The 21,504-nt window shown below is 36.0% G+C and overlaps 2 protein-coding genes across 2 annotated transcripts in view; both read right to left on the bottom strand.

The window, feature by feature from the left end:
* The window catches only part of LOC126892035 (uncharacterized), a 573,784-nt gene that overhangs the window by 208,523 nt on the left and 343,757 nt on the right, over positions 1 to 21,504 (bottom strand). The gene's annotated exons all lie outside the window — the stretch shown is intronic.
* LOC126892029 (farnesyl pyrophosphate synthase-like) lies at positions 521 to 17,737 on the bottom strand. The gene is made up of 4 exons (XM_050661443.1): positions 17,582 to 17,737; positions 7,075 to 7,366; positions 4,339 to 4,749; positions 521 to 882 (listed from the first exon to the last, which is right to left on the bottom strand). Exons 1-4 carry the CDS (start codon positions 17,677 to 17,679, stop codon positions 541 to 543), a joined length of 1,143 nt encoding a protein of 380 aa, XP_050517400.1. The 5' UTR covers positions 17,680 to 17,737; the 3' UTR covers positions 521 to 540.

Raw genomic sequence — 21,504 nt, 5'->3', positions numbered from 1 at the left:
AAGCTCAAAGAGATCAAACCCTACATCAATCTCCAGCTCCAGCTCCCTGAAAAGAAAAGAGAACAAGTGGTAATAAACCGATTAAGAATTGGGCATAAAACATTAACCCATAAGTACTTAATAACCAAAGAGTTACCACCACAATGCTCATACTGTAGATGCCTGATAACAGTCCAGCACATTCTTACAGAATGTCCACTTTACTCGTATGAACGAAGCATCAACAACATTTCTGAAGAACCAAGTCATCTGAAGAATATATTAAATTATAATTTATTCAGTACAATTAATTATCTTAAAGATATACATTTATTTCATAAAATGTAATAATTATATTGTAATTGTTCAACATCCGCTAATAACCTTCCATGGTTGATGCGGCTTTATGTAAATAAAAAAAAGTCAACATTTTATTTTTTTTCTATAAAACGCATGATAAGAATCGAGGGGAATGGTGCAAGCTAGCCAAAAGCCACAAATGAATTTAGAGCCAATTATAATGATGATGATGAATAAATAGTTCAACATAATTTAAATTTATTAAGCATACATCTTATTTGCTACAGCACAGTCTAGTATATTATAGAAAAATTCTTTTGGCAGTTGAGGAGGCAAGTTCTGAATTTGTGTAAGCATGTCGTCGTAAAATTCCATCATATATTTATCGAAATGTTCAACTAAATTGAGTTCCCTGTATATATCAAAAATGATAGCAACTGATTCAGGATCTGAGTGACCGTAGTGTTTCATAAAAGTCTTTTTCTGTTGGGGGCTTCCCATTTTGGAGACTTGGATGGCCATCCATGTTATCTTAAAACTAACGATATCTGTGTTGTCCTTTTCCCCAATAGTTTTTGGGTCTAGAAATACTGTAAAATCATCCTGAAATAAAAAAGACATTATAAATATTGACAAGCATACATATAAATCAAATGAGTTAATGTGATAAGGTTAAACAACGGCGAATATGAGTTTGAAACGAAAACACTTTATCCTGAGGACTTAGTTAATGGAACTAATAATAGAGGCATAATAATCAATGAAAGAATTTTGACAGGATACAGAACCAACTGTAAATACAACAACTTCCTCAAAGATAAGAAGGTTACTCAGAATACTAAACGGAAAAATTACAGAGCAGCAATTAAACCACTTACCACATATGGTCCTGAAGTAATGTACCTGGGACATAAAGAAGAAGATAATTCGGAGAATAACACGCCAACTAAATTTAGGGAACAATAGTAAATTACTATGACGAAAGGAAAAGTAATCATCAGATTTATCAAGACACAGAGACTCGGATGGATGGGACATATAGAAAGTAGAAATTCAGAAGCACCTATGAAGAAAATCACCAAATAGCCCAGTATCAGGCAGACCAGGATGAAGACCGAAAAGAAGATAGGAGAATCCGATAATTGCGGACTTTAAGAAGATGGGAGTAAGAGCTTCTACCAACAGCTGGAGATAGTATATGATAATGCGCCAAAAAATGACATCAAGATTATAATCGGTGATATGAATGCTAAAATAGACAAGGAGCCGCAGTTATATGGCACAATACGAAAACACTCACTGCACAACGAATCAAGCGAGAATGGGGAGTTTTTGATAAATTTTGCCACCAGTGAAAACATGGTTATAAGTTCCACATGCTTCTCATATAAAGACATACATTAAATGACATGGAATTCACCAGATGGAATCACAACCAATTAAATTGACCATGTGCTGATAGATAAAAGGGCAGTCAGTAGTATCTCCGATGTGAGAACACAACGAGGAGCATGCTGTGGATCAGACCATCTTTTACTACAAACCAAATTGAGATGCAGAGCTAACAGGGAAAGAAACGAAAGAAAATAAAGAACAAACAAACTGAACCTGAAAAAAGTGCAGATCCAGGAATGTAAAGAGAAGTTCGAACAAGAAGTCGTAAATGAGTTAAGGACGCTAGAACTGCACTCCATAGAGGGCAAATGGAGTAATATCAAAACAGCAGTACTGAGAGCAGCAGTGTCCACCCTGAGAAACAAGAAAAATGAGAGAAGAGGAGTATGGTTTGATGACAAGTGCAGACAAGCAATAGAGGAAAGAAATGAAGCACACAAAATGTACATAACAAGAAGAACACGGGAAAGAAGAACATTATTTGAAGTCGCAAGACGGAAAGCAGACAAGATATGTAAAAAGAAAAAGAGAGCCTATGAAAACAGACATATAAAAAAAATGGAAGAAAATTTCAAAAACAACGAAATTAGAGAGGCATACGAATACCTTAAAAATATAAGAAGTGGGTATAAACCTCAAACAAGTCTATGTAAAGATGAATGTAGGCAAATAATCAGTGACCAACACAAAGTCACAGAAACCTGAAAGCATTATTTTCAGATCCTACTTGGAACACAAGTAGATGTGGAAGATGAAATGGGTATGAACTACGTAGCAGAGAATTAAGTAGATAATGGAGTAGAAGCTCCAACTATAGAGGAATTTCTCGAAGCTATTAATGCCCAGAAAAACAATAAAGCTCCGGAAGTTGACGAACTACCAGCAGAGCTGTATATGGTAGGTGGCGACCACCTAGCAAGTCACATCCACGCGCTCATCAAAGACATAAATATGGCAAGAAGAGGAAATACCCGACGACTGGAAGAAAAGTATAGTATGCCCGATCTATAAAAAAAGAAGACAAACTCCAGTGCAAAAACTACCGTGGAATTTCTCTACTATATACAGCATATAAAGTCCTCACGTATATTATAAACCAGCGTCTCCAACCACTAGCATAAAATATTATTGGAGAGTATCAGACGGGCTTCCGACGGGGAAGATCGGCACTGGATCAAATATCTACAGTCAAACAGATCTTGAGCAAATCAGAGGAACACGATATTGATGTTCACAACGTGTTTGTAGACTTCAAACAGGCATACGACTCAGTCAAAAAGAACAAACTATACTATATATTGGCTGAATTGGCAATACCACACAAGCTAATACCACACAAGCTAATAAGACTCATTAAAGCCACAATGGATGAAACTCAGGCATGTGTACGAATACAAAACCACTGGACAGACTTTTTCAAAATTTCGCAGGGACTAACGCAGAGAGATGGTCTGGTCCCAACATATTTTAACCGGGCACTGCAGTATGCGGTTAGGCAAATGCAAACTGGACGAGGAAACCTACTGACCAACAGAACGGTTCAACTTGCCGCTTATGCCGATGATATTGATATTAATATTATGAGTAGAACATCAACAGGAGCACAGGCAACATACGTAGAGTTAAAAACACAAAAAAAAATGCTAGGTCTGGAAATTAACACAGAAAAAACAAAAATAATGACTCAGACGAGAAGAAATATAGTCCCACAAAACATTATACATGAAGATGACATTGAAACGGTTGGAAAGTTTACATACCTGGGAGTAGAAATATATGCCGACGGATCAGAAGATGGAGAAATACGGAAGAGAATAACGCAGGCAAACAGAGCTTATTTTGCCCTCTCCCATATATTTCGGTCTATAAGTGTCCACCGAAATACACAGATGAGAATCTATAAAACTTTAATTCGACCAATAACATGCTATGGCAGTGAAGCCTGGGTCCTGAAAGAAATATCCAAAAACAAACTCGACACATTCGAAAGGAAAGTACTGAGGAGAATACTAGGACCTGTGAGGGAAAACGGAATCTTCAGAAGTCGATACAACCACGAACTTTATCAACTTTATAAGGAAGCAACCCTGTCAGACTTCATTCGAATACAAAGATTGCAATGAACTGGACATGTGATAAGAATGGAAGAGGATAGGCTACCAAAAAGAGCACTGAATGCTAGAATGCAGAAAAAAAAAACCGGTTGTAAAGCCAAGAAAGCGCTGGGAAGACACAGTAAACAGCGACACACAAGCACTTTTAGGAGTTCGTGTATGGAGAAGAGCAGCCACAGACAGGCAAGGGTGGAGGCAAAAAATAAAGGAAGCCAAGCCTCAATTTGGGCTGTAGTGCCGTAGAAGAAGAAGAAGTTAGAGAATGGATAACCATAAGCAAAAACAGGACCAAATGAAGAAATATTGTAGAAGATACCGTCTCCTAACCTCATTGTAAAATCAAAATGTTAATGCGGACTGATTCCTGCGACAGATGAATCGGAAGAGAGCATTTACACTCCGCTATGAATGTAGATGCCATGATGATGATGATGATGATGATAATCTTAAATTGAAATGTTGGAGATTTAAAAAAAATTCGAGCGCACTGAGCTGTAGTAAAAATAAAAATGGAAATATAATATGAGACTTTGAATTATGATATACTTACATATCTTTTTCCAAATATAGCAATATCCACGCAAAACTTCTTCACTATGGATTGGATCTTTGGATCATCGATACCAGCCAAATACACCGCAGATGTAACAGCATGTATTAAAAGCGGAAAAGACTTAATCAAATTTTCAAAAACTTCCAATTCGTCTATTTCATACTTTGACAGCTCTTGTTTCTGTGAAATCGTAGTTGTCGCTATGTTTAGGATGAGATCCTTTTGGATTTTAACTAAATGCTTGTGATCAGAAAAATATTTTAAAACTAGGAAGTTAGCGGCTGATTCTAAAATTATAGAGTCTAGGATAGCTTGTTTTATTCCCACTACCCTATACAAGGGAGGTTTATTGTAACGAATTTTTGATTCATCCAGTATGTCATCAACGATAATCATGGCGAGGTCTTGCTGAAAAATTTTTAACTTATAATAACCAATAATACTAATTAAAAATAAAAAATATACACACAGAATTAATGGTAATTAACTATTCTAATTGGGAAATAAGCGACAATTTAAAATCCATAAGGAAAAATTTCCCCTAACTGGCTGTATACCATTAATTACAAAAATTGAAGAAAGACTTCTGTGTAAAAGGTATATTTATTAAAACCCCAATAAAGGGCTACATTAAAAGACAGAACGTTTTCGCTCTAAAGAGAGCATCATCAGTGTTCTAAGCAAGCTCTACATGCTAAGCCACCAAAAATACATAGGTTAAAACCCTTAAAACGCCGACCAAAAGTCTTACATTGGCGTGTATTATGTTAAGCCCTGGCGATGGGTGAAAATGAAAAAGATATACCTCACAGCATTATATGACTTTCACCTTTCTCTTTGTGAAGACAGAGAAATCAACTCAACCACCCACATACACGTGGTAGAGTCATATAATGCTGTGAGGTATATCTTTTTCATTTTCACCCATCGCCAGGGTTTAACATAATACACGCCAATGTAAGACTTTTGGTCGGCGTTTTAAGGGTTTTAACCTATGTATTTTTGGTGGCTTAGCATGTAGAGCTTGCTTAGAACACTGATGATGCTCTCTTTAGAGCGAAAACGTTCTGTCTTTTAATGTAGCCCTTTATTGGGGTTTTAATAAATATACCTTTTACACATAAGTCTTTCTTCAATTTTCGACAATTTAACTTGAAAAAATAATTTTATTAACGTTTTGACTTCCACTTCGGACGTTGTTATCAAAATACAAAATACTAATTAATTAAACAAAAATATTGTTGCTATTAGAATAGTTAATTACAAAAAAATGCCACAAAGAAATAGCTTTAGAACAATATTAAGAATTAATGGTAAATACAACAAAAAAAAAACAATTGGATTTGAAAGAAGATAAAATAAAAAAATGGATAACCAAAGATACTCTAATACTAATAGAAGAAAGAAAAAATCCAAGAATAAATCCTTCAAATGGAAAGACTGGAAAAAGAGAGTGCACTTGAAAGGAAATAGAAGACAAATACAGAAGTAAAAAACAAGTCAGAAAAGATACAAGAAACTATATTAATGAGATGCTAAATATATCAGAAAATACAGGGCATGATGACGATCTACGAACAGAACATACATCATACAGGAAAAGTACAAAGAAATATACGAGAAGTAACGGATAAACAAGGAAACAGAATAAAAAATTAGAAAGAAATAACACAAAGATGGAAGGAATACTTCGAAGAAGTATATACTAAACATGATAGAAGCCAAGCCAAGCCACAGGAGATGAAGTAGAATCACCAGAGCTAGAAGTGAATATTAGAGAAATTACAAGGGAAGAAATTGGAAGTACACTAAAGCTTCTAAAAAATTGCAAAGCTGCATGAATCGATAATATACGCATTGATCTAATAAAAGCAGATACTGAGCAATTAATAGAAGTGTTATATAAACTTTTGTTCAAAATATGGACTGCCGAAGAATTGCCAAAGAAGTGGAAGGAGGGATTAATAATAAAAATACCCAAAAAAGGAGACCTGAGTAGACGCAACAATCGGCATGAAATAACACTACTAAGTGCCACATTCAAAGTGTTGACCAAAATCATATTGGAAAGATTGAAGCCGGAAATAGATGAAAAACTGACAAGCAACCAAGCAGGCTTCCGTGACAATCGTTCCACCATTTACCACATTTGCACCCTTAGAATTATCTTGGAACAAACAAATGAATGAAATATAATTATAGATGTGAGTTTTATCGACTTCTAAAAGGCCTTTGACCGTACAACTAGGGTACGGATGTGGAAAATCTTATGAATATATGGGATACCTACCACTAAACGTCATAAAAATCATAAACTTTATAGATTTCTACGAGGGATACAAAGCCAAATTGGAACATTTAGGTGAAGTATGGCCAGGAGAAGACATTTTGAGGAAAGATCACACCAAAATAGCAAGACAAGCACTTGAATACCAACTAGAGGGGAAAAGAAAGAGAGCAAGATCAGACAACAGCTGGAAAATATCTACAATAAGAGAACACGAAAAAATTAGACTAAAATGGGGGACAGCCAAAAACAGCAAAAAATAAAAGAGGGTGAAAGGAACTGGTACCTACATACTTTGTCCAAAGAATAAACGCAAAAGAGGATGCGCTGACCCGACCAGTCACACATCTTACACTTTTGGCCAATAAAAGCATAAGCCTCCAATACTCCACAAGGTGGGATAGAACTAGAGAGGGAGGTATTTATTTAATAATAAAAGACATTACCAATTTGTAGCACCAGCCCAAAATCCCAGCCTTGACCAACTCTTCTTCGGTGTGATCCTGTTTAAAATACTTGTAGGCGTATATCGCTATTAAAGCACAGTTGAGAAATTTTGGCTTAAGATCTCCGACTGTATCATTAATAAGGTTTTCGACATGTCCTCTAACTGTTGGCATGTTCTTCTGGTAAACTAAAGATTCATTCAGAATGTCTTCTCGAATTTGTGGAATGAGGTTCTGTAGAATCGTTTCTTCTTGAGTGAAGTCTATCGTAGGTCTTACGAATACAGGGTGCCTAAAAGGATTAAGATATAATATAAGGTATACCGAATAACATATAGGGATGGCGGTTGTGAACAAAAAACCGGTTTTCGGTTATACCTTTTTTTTTACTTACGGTTGAACCTGGCGGTAATAACCGGTCAAAAAACCTGCTGTTCCAAAAACCGGTTTTTGGTTTTTTAATCAAAAGCAAATACTCAATAGGTTATAATGTTACATTTATATTGCACTTTAATTTGCTCAATTTTCCTCCCGAAAAATTCCCCAACCAATTCAACCTATAAAAATTTTCCCAGGCGCTTTCAAATTACCCTAAAAATGGGCGAAAGTACCCCAATCCCTGATTCGTCGCTCGTTGTAGACGGGTCGGCGTATATTGCTTTGTTAATAATTGGGATATTCCCAAAAGTGATGATCCTACCGATCTACCGAAATGTCCATTGGATCTATCGAGTTTAAAAAATATCCAAGTGACTTATATTTTACTTAAAAATAAATTCGATAAACCAATTCATTATTTACTTCTACACCACCACCAAAGAAACATGAAACGAAAAACATGAAACATGAAACGTGAAACATATTTTATAAACAAGTATATTCAAATGGGAAATAAGCCACAATTTTACCTAAAAATGATTTTATTAACGTTTCGACGCCCAAGTCGGGTGTCGTTGTCAAAATAAAAAATAATACTAAATAAACAAAAATGTTGTTGCTTAGTAAAAAATTCTTCTATAATTTATTTAATCTGACTCATTTATATCGGCAATTCAGACACGTATTATACATTTTAAAGTAGACGACTTTAAAATGATATTGCCAATATTGATGAGTTGCGTTCCTGGGACGACTTTACTAAAAGATAGTTCATTCGATTACATGAAATCAATCCCAACTCAAGAATATCCGCCACAAAAAATCATAGCATGTGATCTGTCTTTAAAAAGACAACCAAATGCAACGGTGGCACTGAAATTCTCGCGTTAGAGATTCCATAGTAAATCACGACGGAAAACCAGGAAAAACCTCGTGATACTATCCCGACATCATTAACGTCAAGACCATTAGACGTTAGAGTAAATGAACATCCGTCTTATATAAAAAATAGAGAATTTGATAGATCTCAAATATGTCAACACGCATGGGATAATGAACATAGAGTTCAGTGGAGAGATTCAAGTATAGTCATAAAAGAAGCAGATAATAAAAAGAGAAAAATCAAAGAAGCAGCTCTAATTATACTAAATGAAACCAATTGTGTCGCAAATTCCTCGGTAGAATGCAGTAGGATGTGGTTACCCATATTAAAGGAGGAAGTCAATAGAAAGAAAATACCACAATTAGTAAATCATTAACATATCGAGTTAGTACATATTTAGTATTTTAATATTATTTAAAATTTAAAATATCAAGTCAGAATTTGGTATTAGTTTTGAGAGTAAACTAAATGTAAACCCAAATACTTACGATGTCGGGATAGTATCACGAGGTTTTTCCTGGTTTTCCCTCGTGATTTACTATGGAATCTCTAACGCGAGAATTTCAGTGCCACCGTTGCATTTGGTTGTCTTTTTAAAGACAGATCACATGCTATGATTTTTTGTGGCGGATATTCTTGAGTTGGGATTGATTTCATGTAATCGAATGAACTATCTTTTAGTAAAGTCGTCCCAGGAACGCAACTCATCAATATTGGCAATATCATTTTGAAGTCGTCTACTTTAAAATGTATAATACGTGTCTGAATTGCCGATATAAATGAGTCAGATTAAATAAATTATAGAAGAATTTTTTACTAAGCAACAACATTTTTGTTTATTTAGTATTATTTTGTATTTTGACAACGACACCCGACTTGGGCGTCGAAACGTTAATAAAATAATTTTTAGGTAAATTTGTGGCTTATTTCCCATTTGAATATACTTGATTATAAAAATGCCACAAGAAAATAGCTTCAGAACAATATTTTATAAAAATATAACACTGCTAAACAAATCTCAAAGTCCCCCTACCAATGAAACGAGTGTGATTTATGCTCATGACACATTTTTATTTTCGGAGAGTTTCATAAATGGCCGGACGTATATTTGTTTAGCAGTGTTTTATTTCCATGAAACGTAATTTACGTATTATGTTTATTTGATGTGCGGCCTGCCTAAGAATTAATTATTGTTTAAAAATTACATAATGGAGATTCCTAATCGTATTTCGGTATTCACATTTCATACAAGAGTCTCAAGTCAGTACTCAAGTATAAATAATTTTTTAGATGATGGTTGGAATATCGATTTCAAGCAGATCACTTACTTTTTTATGTAAATATTATCATCTAAATCCAAATAACTATTCCCAAAATTGTTTCATAAAAGCTGATGTGACACTTTCGTCCAGTTCTCTATTAGTAAATAAAAGTTGAATTATGGTTTTTTGGGTTAATTTCTTCGAATATTATTTATAATACGTAAATATGATTGAGATCGAAAATAGATAGAAATTTCTTCATTTTTCTCTAAATTAATTTTTTTCCACAGGTAACTTATTCGGTTTTTCACCGGTTATTACTAAAAAGAAAAAACCGGTTATAACCGGGACAAAAAAACAACCGGTTACCGGTTGTTTCGAATTAAAAAAACCGGTTTTAGGTTATAACCGATAGGTTTTTCCCATCCCTAACCATAAAAAACTTAATAGCATTAATTAATAAGCCAGAGCCCACGAGTTAGATTCTCAGCACCAACAACGACATTTTCAAGGAGGAAAGGCAGTTTTTGAGTACTCGAAACTGTCTTTCGGCTCTTTTCCTAGACGAAAGGAGAGTAGATACGTGACCGTTGTCCTTTCTGCTTTCTTCTATATTCGTCGTCTCCGTGCTTATAAATTGTTTTATTGCAGTAAACTTTTTATCTGAGATTTTTCGTCTTCCACGTTTTACGAAAGATGTCGCTGTTTTGCGTCTCAAAGGTGGAATTATTGCATTGCGGTAATTTCCCTTAAATATGCAAGCTTATTGATGTCTGATTCAGAGTTGTGACTGCATAGCTCTACCGATGACGCCTGATAAGTAGAAATAGCTATCTGGAGATGGTGATCCAACTCTGAATCGAATAAAAAAAATCCTTTGTACTCGAAACTGTCTTTCGGCTCTTTTCCTAGACGAAAACAGAGTAGGTACGTGACTGTTGTCCTTTATGCTTTCTTCTATATTCGTCGTATCCTTCTTCTTCTTCTTCTTTAAGTACCGTGCCCAAATTTTTTAGGCGTGGGTAGCTTCCATAACAATTTGCCGATATCGTTCTCGATCTTGTGCGGCATGTAACAATTGATCTGCTGATAAGCCAGTCCATTGACGAAGGTTTCGGAGCCATGAATATTTCTTTCGACCAATTCCTCTTTTTCCGTCGATCTTTCCATTGAGTATTAACTGCAGCATCCTGTATCTGCTACCTCTCATTATATGCCCCAGATATTCAAGTTTTCTCTTTTTTATCATCTTCATTTATCAAGTCACCTTCGCCTTGACCTACTCTGTTTAAGACTTCTCTGTTTGAAATGCGTTGAACCCAAGATATTCTGAGCATTCTACGATACGACCACATCTCAAAGGCTTCTAATTTGTTTATCATGTTAACCTTCATGATCCAGGTTTCACATCCATATAGTAATACAGGATACACATAACATTTTAGGAACTTGATTCTTAGTTGTAAGTTCAGCTGAGAGTTGCTCAGAATAGATCTAAGTTTCATAAATGCTCCTCTTGCAATTTCTATACGAGTTTTAATTTCTTCATTCGGATTTAGTGTCTCGTTTATCCAACATCCTAGGTATTTAAAATGGTTAACTTTTGTTATTGATTCATCATTGACAATTAGTTGCATAGGGCCGACGTCTTGTTTACTAACCACAAGTAACTTTGTCTTTGTTGCATTTATGTTAAGTCCGTTATTGGAGCATTCTCTAGTGACTCGATCTATAAGGAATTCAAGATCTTCGATATTTTCAGCCATGATCGCGGTGTCGTCTGCATATCTGATGTTGTTAATAGTTTCTCCCCCGATTCGAACTCCACATTGTCCTTCCAAGGCTTCATTAAAAATTATTTCTGAGTATACGTTAAACAAAGTTGGGGATAACACACAACCCTGTCTGACACCTCTTTGAATGCAAATTTTGTCTGTTTCTTTGCCGTCTACCAGAATAGAAGCTTCTTGATTCCAATATAGATGTTGTAAAGTCTCAGATCTTTATCGTCTATTCCAATCATTTCTAGATATTCAAACAACCTATTATGTTGAACTCTATCAAACGCCTTCTCAAAATCTATAAAGCAGACGTAAATTGGTTTATCGTCGTATCCATGCTTATAAATTGTTAAAGCCGGAGATTCAGGATGCAACCAGAAAGCAGTTTCTTTGATGAAAAGTCTTAGATTTAAAATATTGTTTATTATTTTATTTAATTATTTTTAATTGTTTTATTGCAGTAAACTTTGTATCTGAGATTTTTCGTCTTTCTCGTTTTAACGACATTTTCATTTCTAGAAATCATACGAGCCGTTCACCGTGCTTCGGAGGGTACGTTAAGCCGTCGGTTTCGCTGAGCTAGTTGTGCATCGACACTAGTTATGTCAAACGGCGTTAAAGATGTAGTGGCACCAGAACATTCCGAAAGGATCTCCATACCTTACGATGGTATTATTATTATAAACAACCGATTTACAAACAGTGTAGAACCAATGTTAAGGAAGGAATCAGCCCGATCAGACCAAACCGATCATGCATAAACCAAATTAACAGACTGAGAGTTATCGTATAACAGTCGCAGGATTTAACTCTCCACTATGCGTAGGCTTCGTGGACTTCAACAGAGCCTTCGACACGCTCAACGTGCGGCCATATGGAGAGCACTAAAGAAAATGGGAATATCACTCAAATTAATAAATCGTATTAGAGAACCCTTAATAAATCGAACCAAAGAACAAAAAGCCAAATCCTACACAACGACAGAACATATTATAACAGAATAGCCTTTTCTAACCGAAGTAAAACAGTACTGTATTTTATCTCCCTATAATTTAAGGTCACTAAACTTAGTCACTTACACATAATGACGAAGAACTGCTCAAATGAGCGAAAAATCCTAAGAAGAATATAATGGAGGGATAAAAGAACAAGGTTTGTGGCGCAGGCGTTACAATTTTGAGTTCTATTTCTTCTTCCTTCGTGTATGTAGGTTTCAAAGCCTGTTTCTTCTTCAATATTAGCCTCCTAAATTGTTTAAATTATCGCACCATCTTTTTCTTGGTCTGCCAATACTTATTCATTAATTTGGTGACTTATCTCGTGCTATTCGTACTATCCTATCCTCTGCCATTCTACTAATGTGTTCGTTATACTCCTGTTTCCGTTTTGTCACCCATCCATTTATGTCTTCTACATTGCATGATCTTTTTATGTTGTCGCTTCTCTCCCTATCCAACAGAATGTTCCCTGATATTCGTCGAAATAAAGAAAGGAAAAGCGGTAGGACCAGATGATATTCCTGGGGAAGTATGGAGAGCATTGGGAGAGACAGGAACAAGGTAGCTAACAGGTTTATTTAATAGAATTATGGAAGTTGGACAAATGTCAGATGAATGGAAAAGCAGTATACTAGTACCTGTCTACAAAAACAAGGGAGATATACAAAAATGTACAAACTACAGGGCTATAAAACTGCTTAGCCACATCATGAAAATATGGGAAAGAGTAATTGATAGACGGATACGTGAAGAGACCGAAATATCCGAGAATCAGTTTGGCTTTATGCAGGACAGATCAACAACAGATGCAATTTTCATTATAAGGCAGTTGATGCAAAAATACAGGAGTAAAGAAACAAACGCTCATATGGTATTCATTGATCTTGAGAAAGCATATGATAGAGTTCCTCGAGAGATTCTGTGGTGGGCACTCCATAAGAAAGAAGTCCCTGGTGAATATGTAAAGATTGTGAGGGATATGTATGAGGGAGTAACGACTAGTGTTAGGACAGGTGTGGAAGAGACTGATAAATTTCATGTGAAAGTAGCATTGCGCCAGGGCTCAGTGCTTAGTCCGTATTTATTCTCATTAGTTTTGGACCAGATAACAGCGAAACTACAGGGTAACATTCCATGGTGCTTAATGTATGCTGAGGATGTCGTGTTAGTAGGAAATAGTGAAAGAGACTTAGAACAAAAACTGGAACAGTGGAGACAAGCTCTGGAGGAAAAAGATTTAAAACTTAGTAGGACAAAGACAGAGTATTTGCAATGTTCATTTAATGATGGAGTTACTACAAATAACATGGTATCTTTGAATCGTGAACTGATTGTAAAAAGCAATAGTTTTAAGTACCTGGGATCGGTATTACAGAGTAATGAAGAAATAGATGGAGATGCATGCAGTAGAATTATTAGGGCTGGATGAATGAAGTGGAAGGAAGCGAGTGGTGTGCTGTGTGACAGGAAAAGTCCAATGAAGTTGAAGGGAAAATTCTATAAAACAGCCATAAGACCGGCTATGATTTACGGAACTGAATGTTGGGCAGTGAAAAAGAAAGAGGAATAACGAATGCATGTGGCGGAAATGAGAATGCTTAGATGGATGAGTGGAGTGATAAAAAAGGATAAAATTAAAAATGAGTATATTAGCGGAAGTCTAGGTGTGGCACCAATTGATGCCAAAATGAGAGAACATAGATTGAGATGGTTTGGTCATGTTCAACGTCGAGACGCTAATCACCCAATACGAAGAATTGCTGAAGTGCAGATTCCTGGAAGGAGTAGGAGAGGAAGACCAAAGAAGACGTGGGGGGGGGGACGATTAGGCAGGACATGTTGGTAAAGCGGATTAATATTATTGTATGGAGAAATGCAATTACGGAAGCCGACCCCGCATAGGGATAAGGCAAAGAGAATGATGATGATTCGTCGAAGTATTTTCATCTCTGTTTGTTCGACTTTGAGTTGTATAGAAGTTTTGGGGAACCTGACGTTGTAAAATTCATTAAGGTAGCACGCATTAGATAGATAGGGCATGTAATCAGGCGAGAGGAAGATGCCATAGTCAGAAAAGTCTTTGACGGAAGAGGGTCTATAGAACAACGAGCAAGATAATGACCGAGACTTAGGTACCAAGACAATAGAAAATGATTTAAAATCTGTTGGAATTAGAGCATGGAGAAGAGTTGCCAAAGACAGGGGCGAATGGATGATTATTCTGAAGAACGCTTTGGCTCATACAGAGCTGTAACGCCACTGATGATGACTATTTAAAGTAAACTCCAATAGAGAAAACAATTAGAATATCTAGATTACGCTGGTGATATATTTCTCATAAAAAACAGTATACGCAATTAAAAATATACAGATTACAAGAAGAATCAAAGAAGGTTGGTCTAGAGATAAGCGTCAACAAAACCAAAGAAAAACAAATAATCAGGAAATTGAGATGGTGCTGGAATCACTATATATTGTATATCTGTGTAGAATTTTCTCTTCACCTGCTCCCTAACAGTTTGCCTCTGGTCCCGCAATGCAGAAAAATTGACTGTAACGGTGGTGCTGAGCGAGGCCACCCCCAAGATAGGGTTGATTTTAAAGAAGAGGGTAAGTACTTAGGAACTAAATCCAAATTTTGGGGTAAATCGGAGATATCTAATTATTCTAAGTTACTACAGAACATTTTGAAGATATTTATGAACTATGAACTATAGCTTTACTAGAGGTGGTTTTGGGGTTGGATCTGCTGAATAAATCATGAATTACATTCCTTAATGCCAATTCACTTTCATTCAACTTATTTCTAGATCATATTAACCCATTACATGCTCCAATAGACAGTTTTTATATTTTTTTCGAATAGGGGTAATTTTCACCCCTAAAAATAAAGAGCACACTAGAAGTAGAGAGTAAGTAGAACCTAAAGCCAATCTTTAATAGAAGGTTTAGAAACAGTATTACATCTGCAAAAACATACCCAAGTGCAGACGCAGCAACTAACCATAATCTGCTCTGTGTTGGATTCAAACTAAAACTAAAAAGAATAAAAGCCCCCACAACGCAGAAGAAACCTAATACTCGACTCCTAAGAAATACCGTAATAGCAGATGAGTTCGGAAATAAGATAAATCGTGAGATTAAAGAGCAGTTAGAAAGATCTGAACAAGAAAATATCGGTCAAAATCTAGATATCATGAATTCCGCCATGGTCACCATAGCAAACGAAGTTTTGAAACCAGAAAAAGACTCAATAAAGAAAAAGGATTGGATGACCGATAAAATACTAGACCTTATTCAACAAAGAAGAAATTGGAAAAACAAAGACGAGATTCGGTATAGAGAGATATATCGACAAATAAGGTACGAGGTTAAGCGAGCAAAAGAGGACTGGATGGAACAAAGATGTCGTGAAATGGAAGAACTACAAAGAAAACATGACGAGTTTAATATACATAAAAAGCTTAAAGAAATTACCTACACTCAGAGAAAAAGAACTCCTCACTTTATGAGAAACTCCAAAGGTAAAAAAATTCTTGACTTGGATGAAAAAAAGGAAGAATGGACTAACTATATAAAAGAGCTCTTCCTGGATACGAGGCCACCACTTAACACCACAAAGTATACGAATACTGGTCCTAGCATTTTAAAAGCGGAAGTAGAGAAAGCCATCAAACAGAGCAAAAATGGGAAATCTCCAGGCCCTGACCAAGTACCATCAGACTGGCTCAAACTTCTGGATGACGACAATGTCTCACAACTAACAAACATTTATAACCATATATACGAGACTGGAATGATGCCACAGATATGGTTAGAGTCTACATTTATTCCACTCCCAAAAAAACCTAATACATCATCATGTAAAGACTTTAGACTAATTAGTCTCATGAGCCACTCTCTCAAGCTACTTCTTAAGATAATTCTTAATAGAATCAAGCAGAAATGTGAAGAGACAATGGGAAACAAACAATTCGGTTTCAGAGAAGGATTGGGAACAAGGGAAGCTTTGTTCTCAATGTTAACATTATTTCAACGATCATGGCAAGTACAGAAGCCAATTTACGTCTGCTTTATAGATTTTGAGAAGGCGTTTGATAGAGTTCAACATGATAGGTTGTTTCAATATCTAGAAATGATTGGAATAGATGATAAAGATCTGAGACTTTTACAACATCTATATTGGAATCAAGAAGCTTCTATTCTGGTAGACGGCAAAGAAACAGACAAAATTTGCATTCAAAGAGGTGTCAGACAGGGTTGTGTGTTGTCCCCAACTTTGTTTAACGTATACTCAGAAATAATTTTTAATGAAGCCTTGGAAGGACAATGTGGGAGTTCGAATCGGGGGTGAAACTATTAACAACATCAGATATGCAGACGACACCGCGATCATGGCTGAAAACATCGAAGATCTTCAATTCCTTATAGATCGAGTCACTAGAGAATGCTCCAATAACGGACTTAACATAAATGCAACAAAGACAAAGTTACTTGTGGTTAGTAAACAAGACGTCGGCCCTATGCAACTAATTGTCAGTGATGAATCAATAACAAAAGTTAACCATTTTAAATACCTAGGATGTTGGATAAACGAGACACTAAATCCGGATGAAGAAATTAAAACTCGTATAGAAATTGCAAGAGGAGCATTTATGAAACTTAGATCTATTCTGAGCAACTCTCAGCTGAACTTACAACTAAGAATCAAGTTCCTAAAATGTTATGTGTATCCTGTATTACTATATGGATGTGAAACCTGGATCATGAAGGTTAACATGATGAACAAATTAGAAGCCTTTGAGATGTGGTCATATCGTAGAATGCTCAGAATATCTTGGGTTCAACGCATTTCTAACAGAGAAGTCTTAAACAGAGTAGGTCAAGGCGAAGGTGACTTAATGAAGATGATAAAAAAGAGAAAACTTGAATATCTGGGGCATATAATGAGAGGTAGCAGATACAGGATGCTGCAGTTAATACTCAATGGAAAGATCGACGGAAAAAGAGGAATTGGTCGAAAGAAATATTCATGGCTCCGAAACCTTCGTCAATGGACTGGCTTATCAGCAGATCAATTGTTACATGCCGCACAAGATCGAGAACGATATCGGCAAATTGTTATGGAAGCTAGCCACGCCTAAAAATTTGGGCACGGTACTTAAAGAAGAAGAAAGCCAATCTGCATTTACAATATTTACATACCTTTTTGGGTGGGTTGCGAGCCTTCGTTTTTGATTAGACCTTCCCATAATTTTAAGAGCACTTCTTGTAACATCTCTTTGAAAGATTGTTTTTATCATTGTAGTACGAAACACTGTATCTACTGTAGATCTTTTAGATTTTATGTAAGGAAAAAGAAAAAAAAAACATCTTTATAGTATTATGAAACATGTTTCACCCTGATTTAATTTTTGATAATCGTTGATAAAATTAACCAGTAGCGTATCCAACTTGAGAATTTTTATTGACATTTTTGGTGTTTATTTATTTAGCGTATGACTTAAGTACATCACAGAATATATTTTATATATTTAGATTTATGCATTCTACAATGCATCACAAACAGATGTCCAGTTTTTTTTATATATATTCGATTGACCCTTCGGTTGCCATTACCAAGTCTATAGGGTCGCCTCTGTGTGCTCTGCGTGGGCAGTCCTGAACAATGTGACTGATCATCTGTCTTACAGCGACACAGTCATAAGAAGGCGAGGGAAGTTTACCGCATCTGTAGAGGGAGTCGGCGCATCTTCCACAGGTTGTTAGAATTCGATTAAGGGCTGCCCAAATCTTACGGGGACGTTCAAATTCGCCAGGTTTTTCTATGATGTTCGGTAGACTATGGTCTACCAGACCGGTCTGTCTTACTTTCCAAATCTTCTCTCCATCGGGTATTTAAATTAAAGTTGAATTGCTGCAGCGCTTGAGCAGATTGTAGAGGGGGTAACCTGGATCGGAGACGGTTTCCAAGAATATCGGGATGTCGTTGTGGACTAAAAGCTTGCGACTGTCCATTATTTTGTTATATTCTTTAACCAATGCATGTTCGCGGTATATATTGGGTGGTGCTCTATTACTAAGGGTAGGCAGCCACATTGTAGGGGTGGGCTTAATTGTGCCTGTTATCATACGCATAGCACGGTTTAGTTAAATGTCGACCAGGTGGGTATGCCTGCTATTTAGCCACAGTGGTACACAGTGTTCTGCCACCGGATATATCAGGCCAAGAGCAGAGGATCTTAAAGTTGATGCTGTGGACCCCCTTGTAGTGCCGCAGAGGTTCTGTATTATATTGTTGCGTGTTTTCCATTTTGCTGCTGTTATCTTCAGTTGTTCTCTGAATGTGAGCGTTCTGTCTAGAGTAACCCTAAGGTATTTCGGGTATTTATAGTGTTTCAACACCTTGTTATTAAAATACACTCGCAATTCTCTGTTTACCAGCTTGTTGCTGAGATGAAAAGCTGATACTTCAGTTTTTGTAGCACTTGGTTGTAGTCTCCATTTCTTAAGGTATTCGCTGAGGATGTATAAATCATTCGTGAGAGTGATTTCTGTAGTTTCTAAACATTGGTGGCTTGTTGCAAGGGTCCAGTCGTCAGCATATCCAAACTTCCGAGATTCGGTTTCAGGCATGTCAGCCATATAGAGGCTGAAAAGTAAAGGGGCAAGGACAGAACCCTGTGGAAGGCCATTGATAAGTTTCATCTGTCTACTCGTTTCCTTTCCCATTATAACCTGGAATGCTCTGTTTCTCAGCATGTTGTCAGAGGTTAATTATCTTTCTGCAGGGGTAATACGGGTCAGTTTATATATTCATCCGTGTCTCCAAACAGTATCCTGCAGCATCTTCAGCTGCTGTTAGATCTATAAATACTGTTGCTGTTTTTTGTTTCTTTTGAAAACTAGCTTCTATAAAAGTTGTTAATGACAGCACTTTTTCCTGACAGCTTCGATGAGGGCGGAAGCCAGCTTGTTCAATGGAGACGTTTAATTTTTGGTGTATTTCGTGATAATGGTTTTTAACCTACTGTTTGTATGTGTATGTGATTCAGCAGTATTGGCCTTGAAGTCAATGTTCATTCGCCATCTTACCTTTATGAGATTCTTTTACATTTTTTACGGGGAAGGTCTAAAGGAGCGCTACTTGCTTTCTTCTCGTTTGTTAGGTAGGTATCCAATCATAGTCATGCTTTAATTTGACAAACATAATATGACAAACATAATATTTAGTTTTTTTTCTTTTACAGATTGATCCTATTTTGAGCTGTTATCTTTTGCAGTGTTGTTTTATTGTTTTTCCCTTCTTTCTTATTGTTTTGAAATTTTGTTTATTTATTTTTGCTTTTATTTATTTATTTTTTAATTTTATCTCACCTTTTTTCAAGTAGAATTTGGTATATTAGACTGTGTGCCACTTGTATGTCAGTCTCCCTTCGTTTTCTCCCTTTTATTGGTCTCTTCCCTTGGTCTCCTGCTCGCAAAACTCTTAACATGTTTCTTTCTTTTGGCATTAGTAAAACATGTCTCAACTATCTAACTACATGTGCCCTGATTTTCTATGTTATTTTGGGTCTCTTATACGTCTCCATTAGCTCCTGGTTTGTTCTTCTACGCGATTCCCCGTTAGCCATATTTATACCGTCAAAACTTTTCTCAAGGTTTTTTTCCAAATATCTAGCTTTTTATTCTTTCTGATTCATTGTCCAATTTTCACATGCATAAAACACTTCGAATCTGTCTGTTAAAGCTGTCTGAAACCAGCCTGTTATTCTCCTTTTATCTCTTTTTCGTAGCTTTTCATTATGCTTCTTATAATCTTTGTCCATACCTCATATATACTATGTGCTTCTAATAGTGCAATTCCTCTGTAATTTTCAAGCACAGTTTTATCACCTTTCTTGTGAATTGGGCAGATGAGTATTGTGTCCCATGGCTTTGACATTTTTCCGTTTTCCCGTATATTTTTATAAGTCTATCTAACTTTTGCTGCTTTCTCCTGCACTTATTATTTTTTAGATCTTTTGTTTTGTGTTGGTTGTTGTTCTGTCTCTTATCTTCGTTGTTGTATTTCTGTTTTCCAATTTCTGTTTGGCCTTTAGCGTTTAATAACTGCTGTTTATTGATTTTCTTCACCAGATAGTATTAACAAATAGGAAATTACATTAAAAAAAATATTTTTTCATACAAACTAACTATAACATACCGCCCAATAAGTCTACTGCCAATAATGTCAAAACTTCTTGAAAAGCTGTTACTTAAAAGAATTATGAGCGACCTAGAATTCCAAAACTGGATCCCAGAACACCAATTTGGATTCCGGCAAGGTCATTCTACAGTGCAACAATGCCATCGCATATCAAATGTAATTAATAGAGCTTTGGACAATAAACAGTATTGCACAGCAGCCTTTCTGGACATCAGCCAAGCATTTGATAAGGTATGGCACCCAGGATTACTTTATAAAATCAAAAAATCCCTACCCAACAAATACTTTGACTTATTAAAATCATATCTAAATCACAGAGAATTTGAAACTAAAGTGGAGGATGAACTATCAAACCGTAACAAAATTCAATCAGGAGTCCCACAAGGTAGTATATTGGGTCCACTTCTTTATGTACTGTACACATCCGATTTACCAACCTCTCCACAAACCACCATTGGAACTTTCGTTGATGACACAGCAATATTTGCAACTGAAGAGGATCCAAGAGCTGCAGTATTAAAACTTCAAGAACACCTAGACCAAATTGGACAGTGGTTAAAGAAATGGAAGATAAAAGCTAAAGAAACTAAGTCAACACATATAACTTTCACACTAAGGAAAGACCAATGCCCAAATATTAGCCTTAATCAAGTCAACATACCACAACAGAACATCGTCAAATACCTGGGGCTTCATCTTGATTCTAAATTAAACTGGAAACAACACATTTTAAAGAAGAAGAAACAAATTGAGTTGAGAGTGAAAGAAATAAATTGGCTTATAGGTAGAAAATCTCGACTCTCAATTGAGAACAAACTGCTGATTTATAAAACAGTCATCAAACCTATATGGACGTACGGTATAGAACTATGGAGTTGTGCCAGCAAATCAAACACAAAAATTATCCAAAGAACTCAAT

This window comes from Diabrotica virgifera, chromosome 9 (genome assembly GCF_917563875.1).
Source record: "Diabrotica virgifera virgifera chromosome 9, PGI_DIABVI_V3a".
NCBI classification, from domain to species: domain Eukaryota; kingdom Metazoa; phylum Arthropoda; class Insecta; order Coleoptera; family Chrysomelidae; genus Diabrotica; species Diabrotica virgifera.
This window is presented reverse-complemented; position numbering and strand designations above follow the sequence as displayed.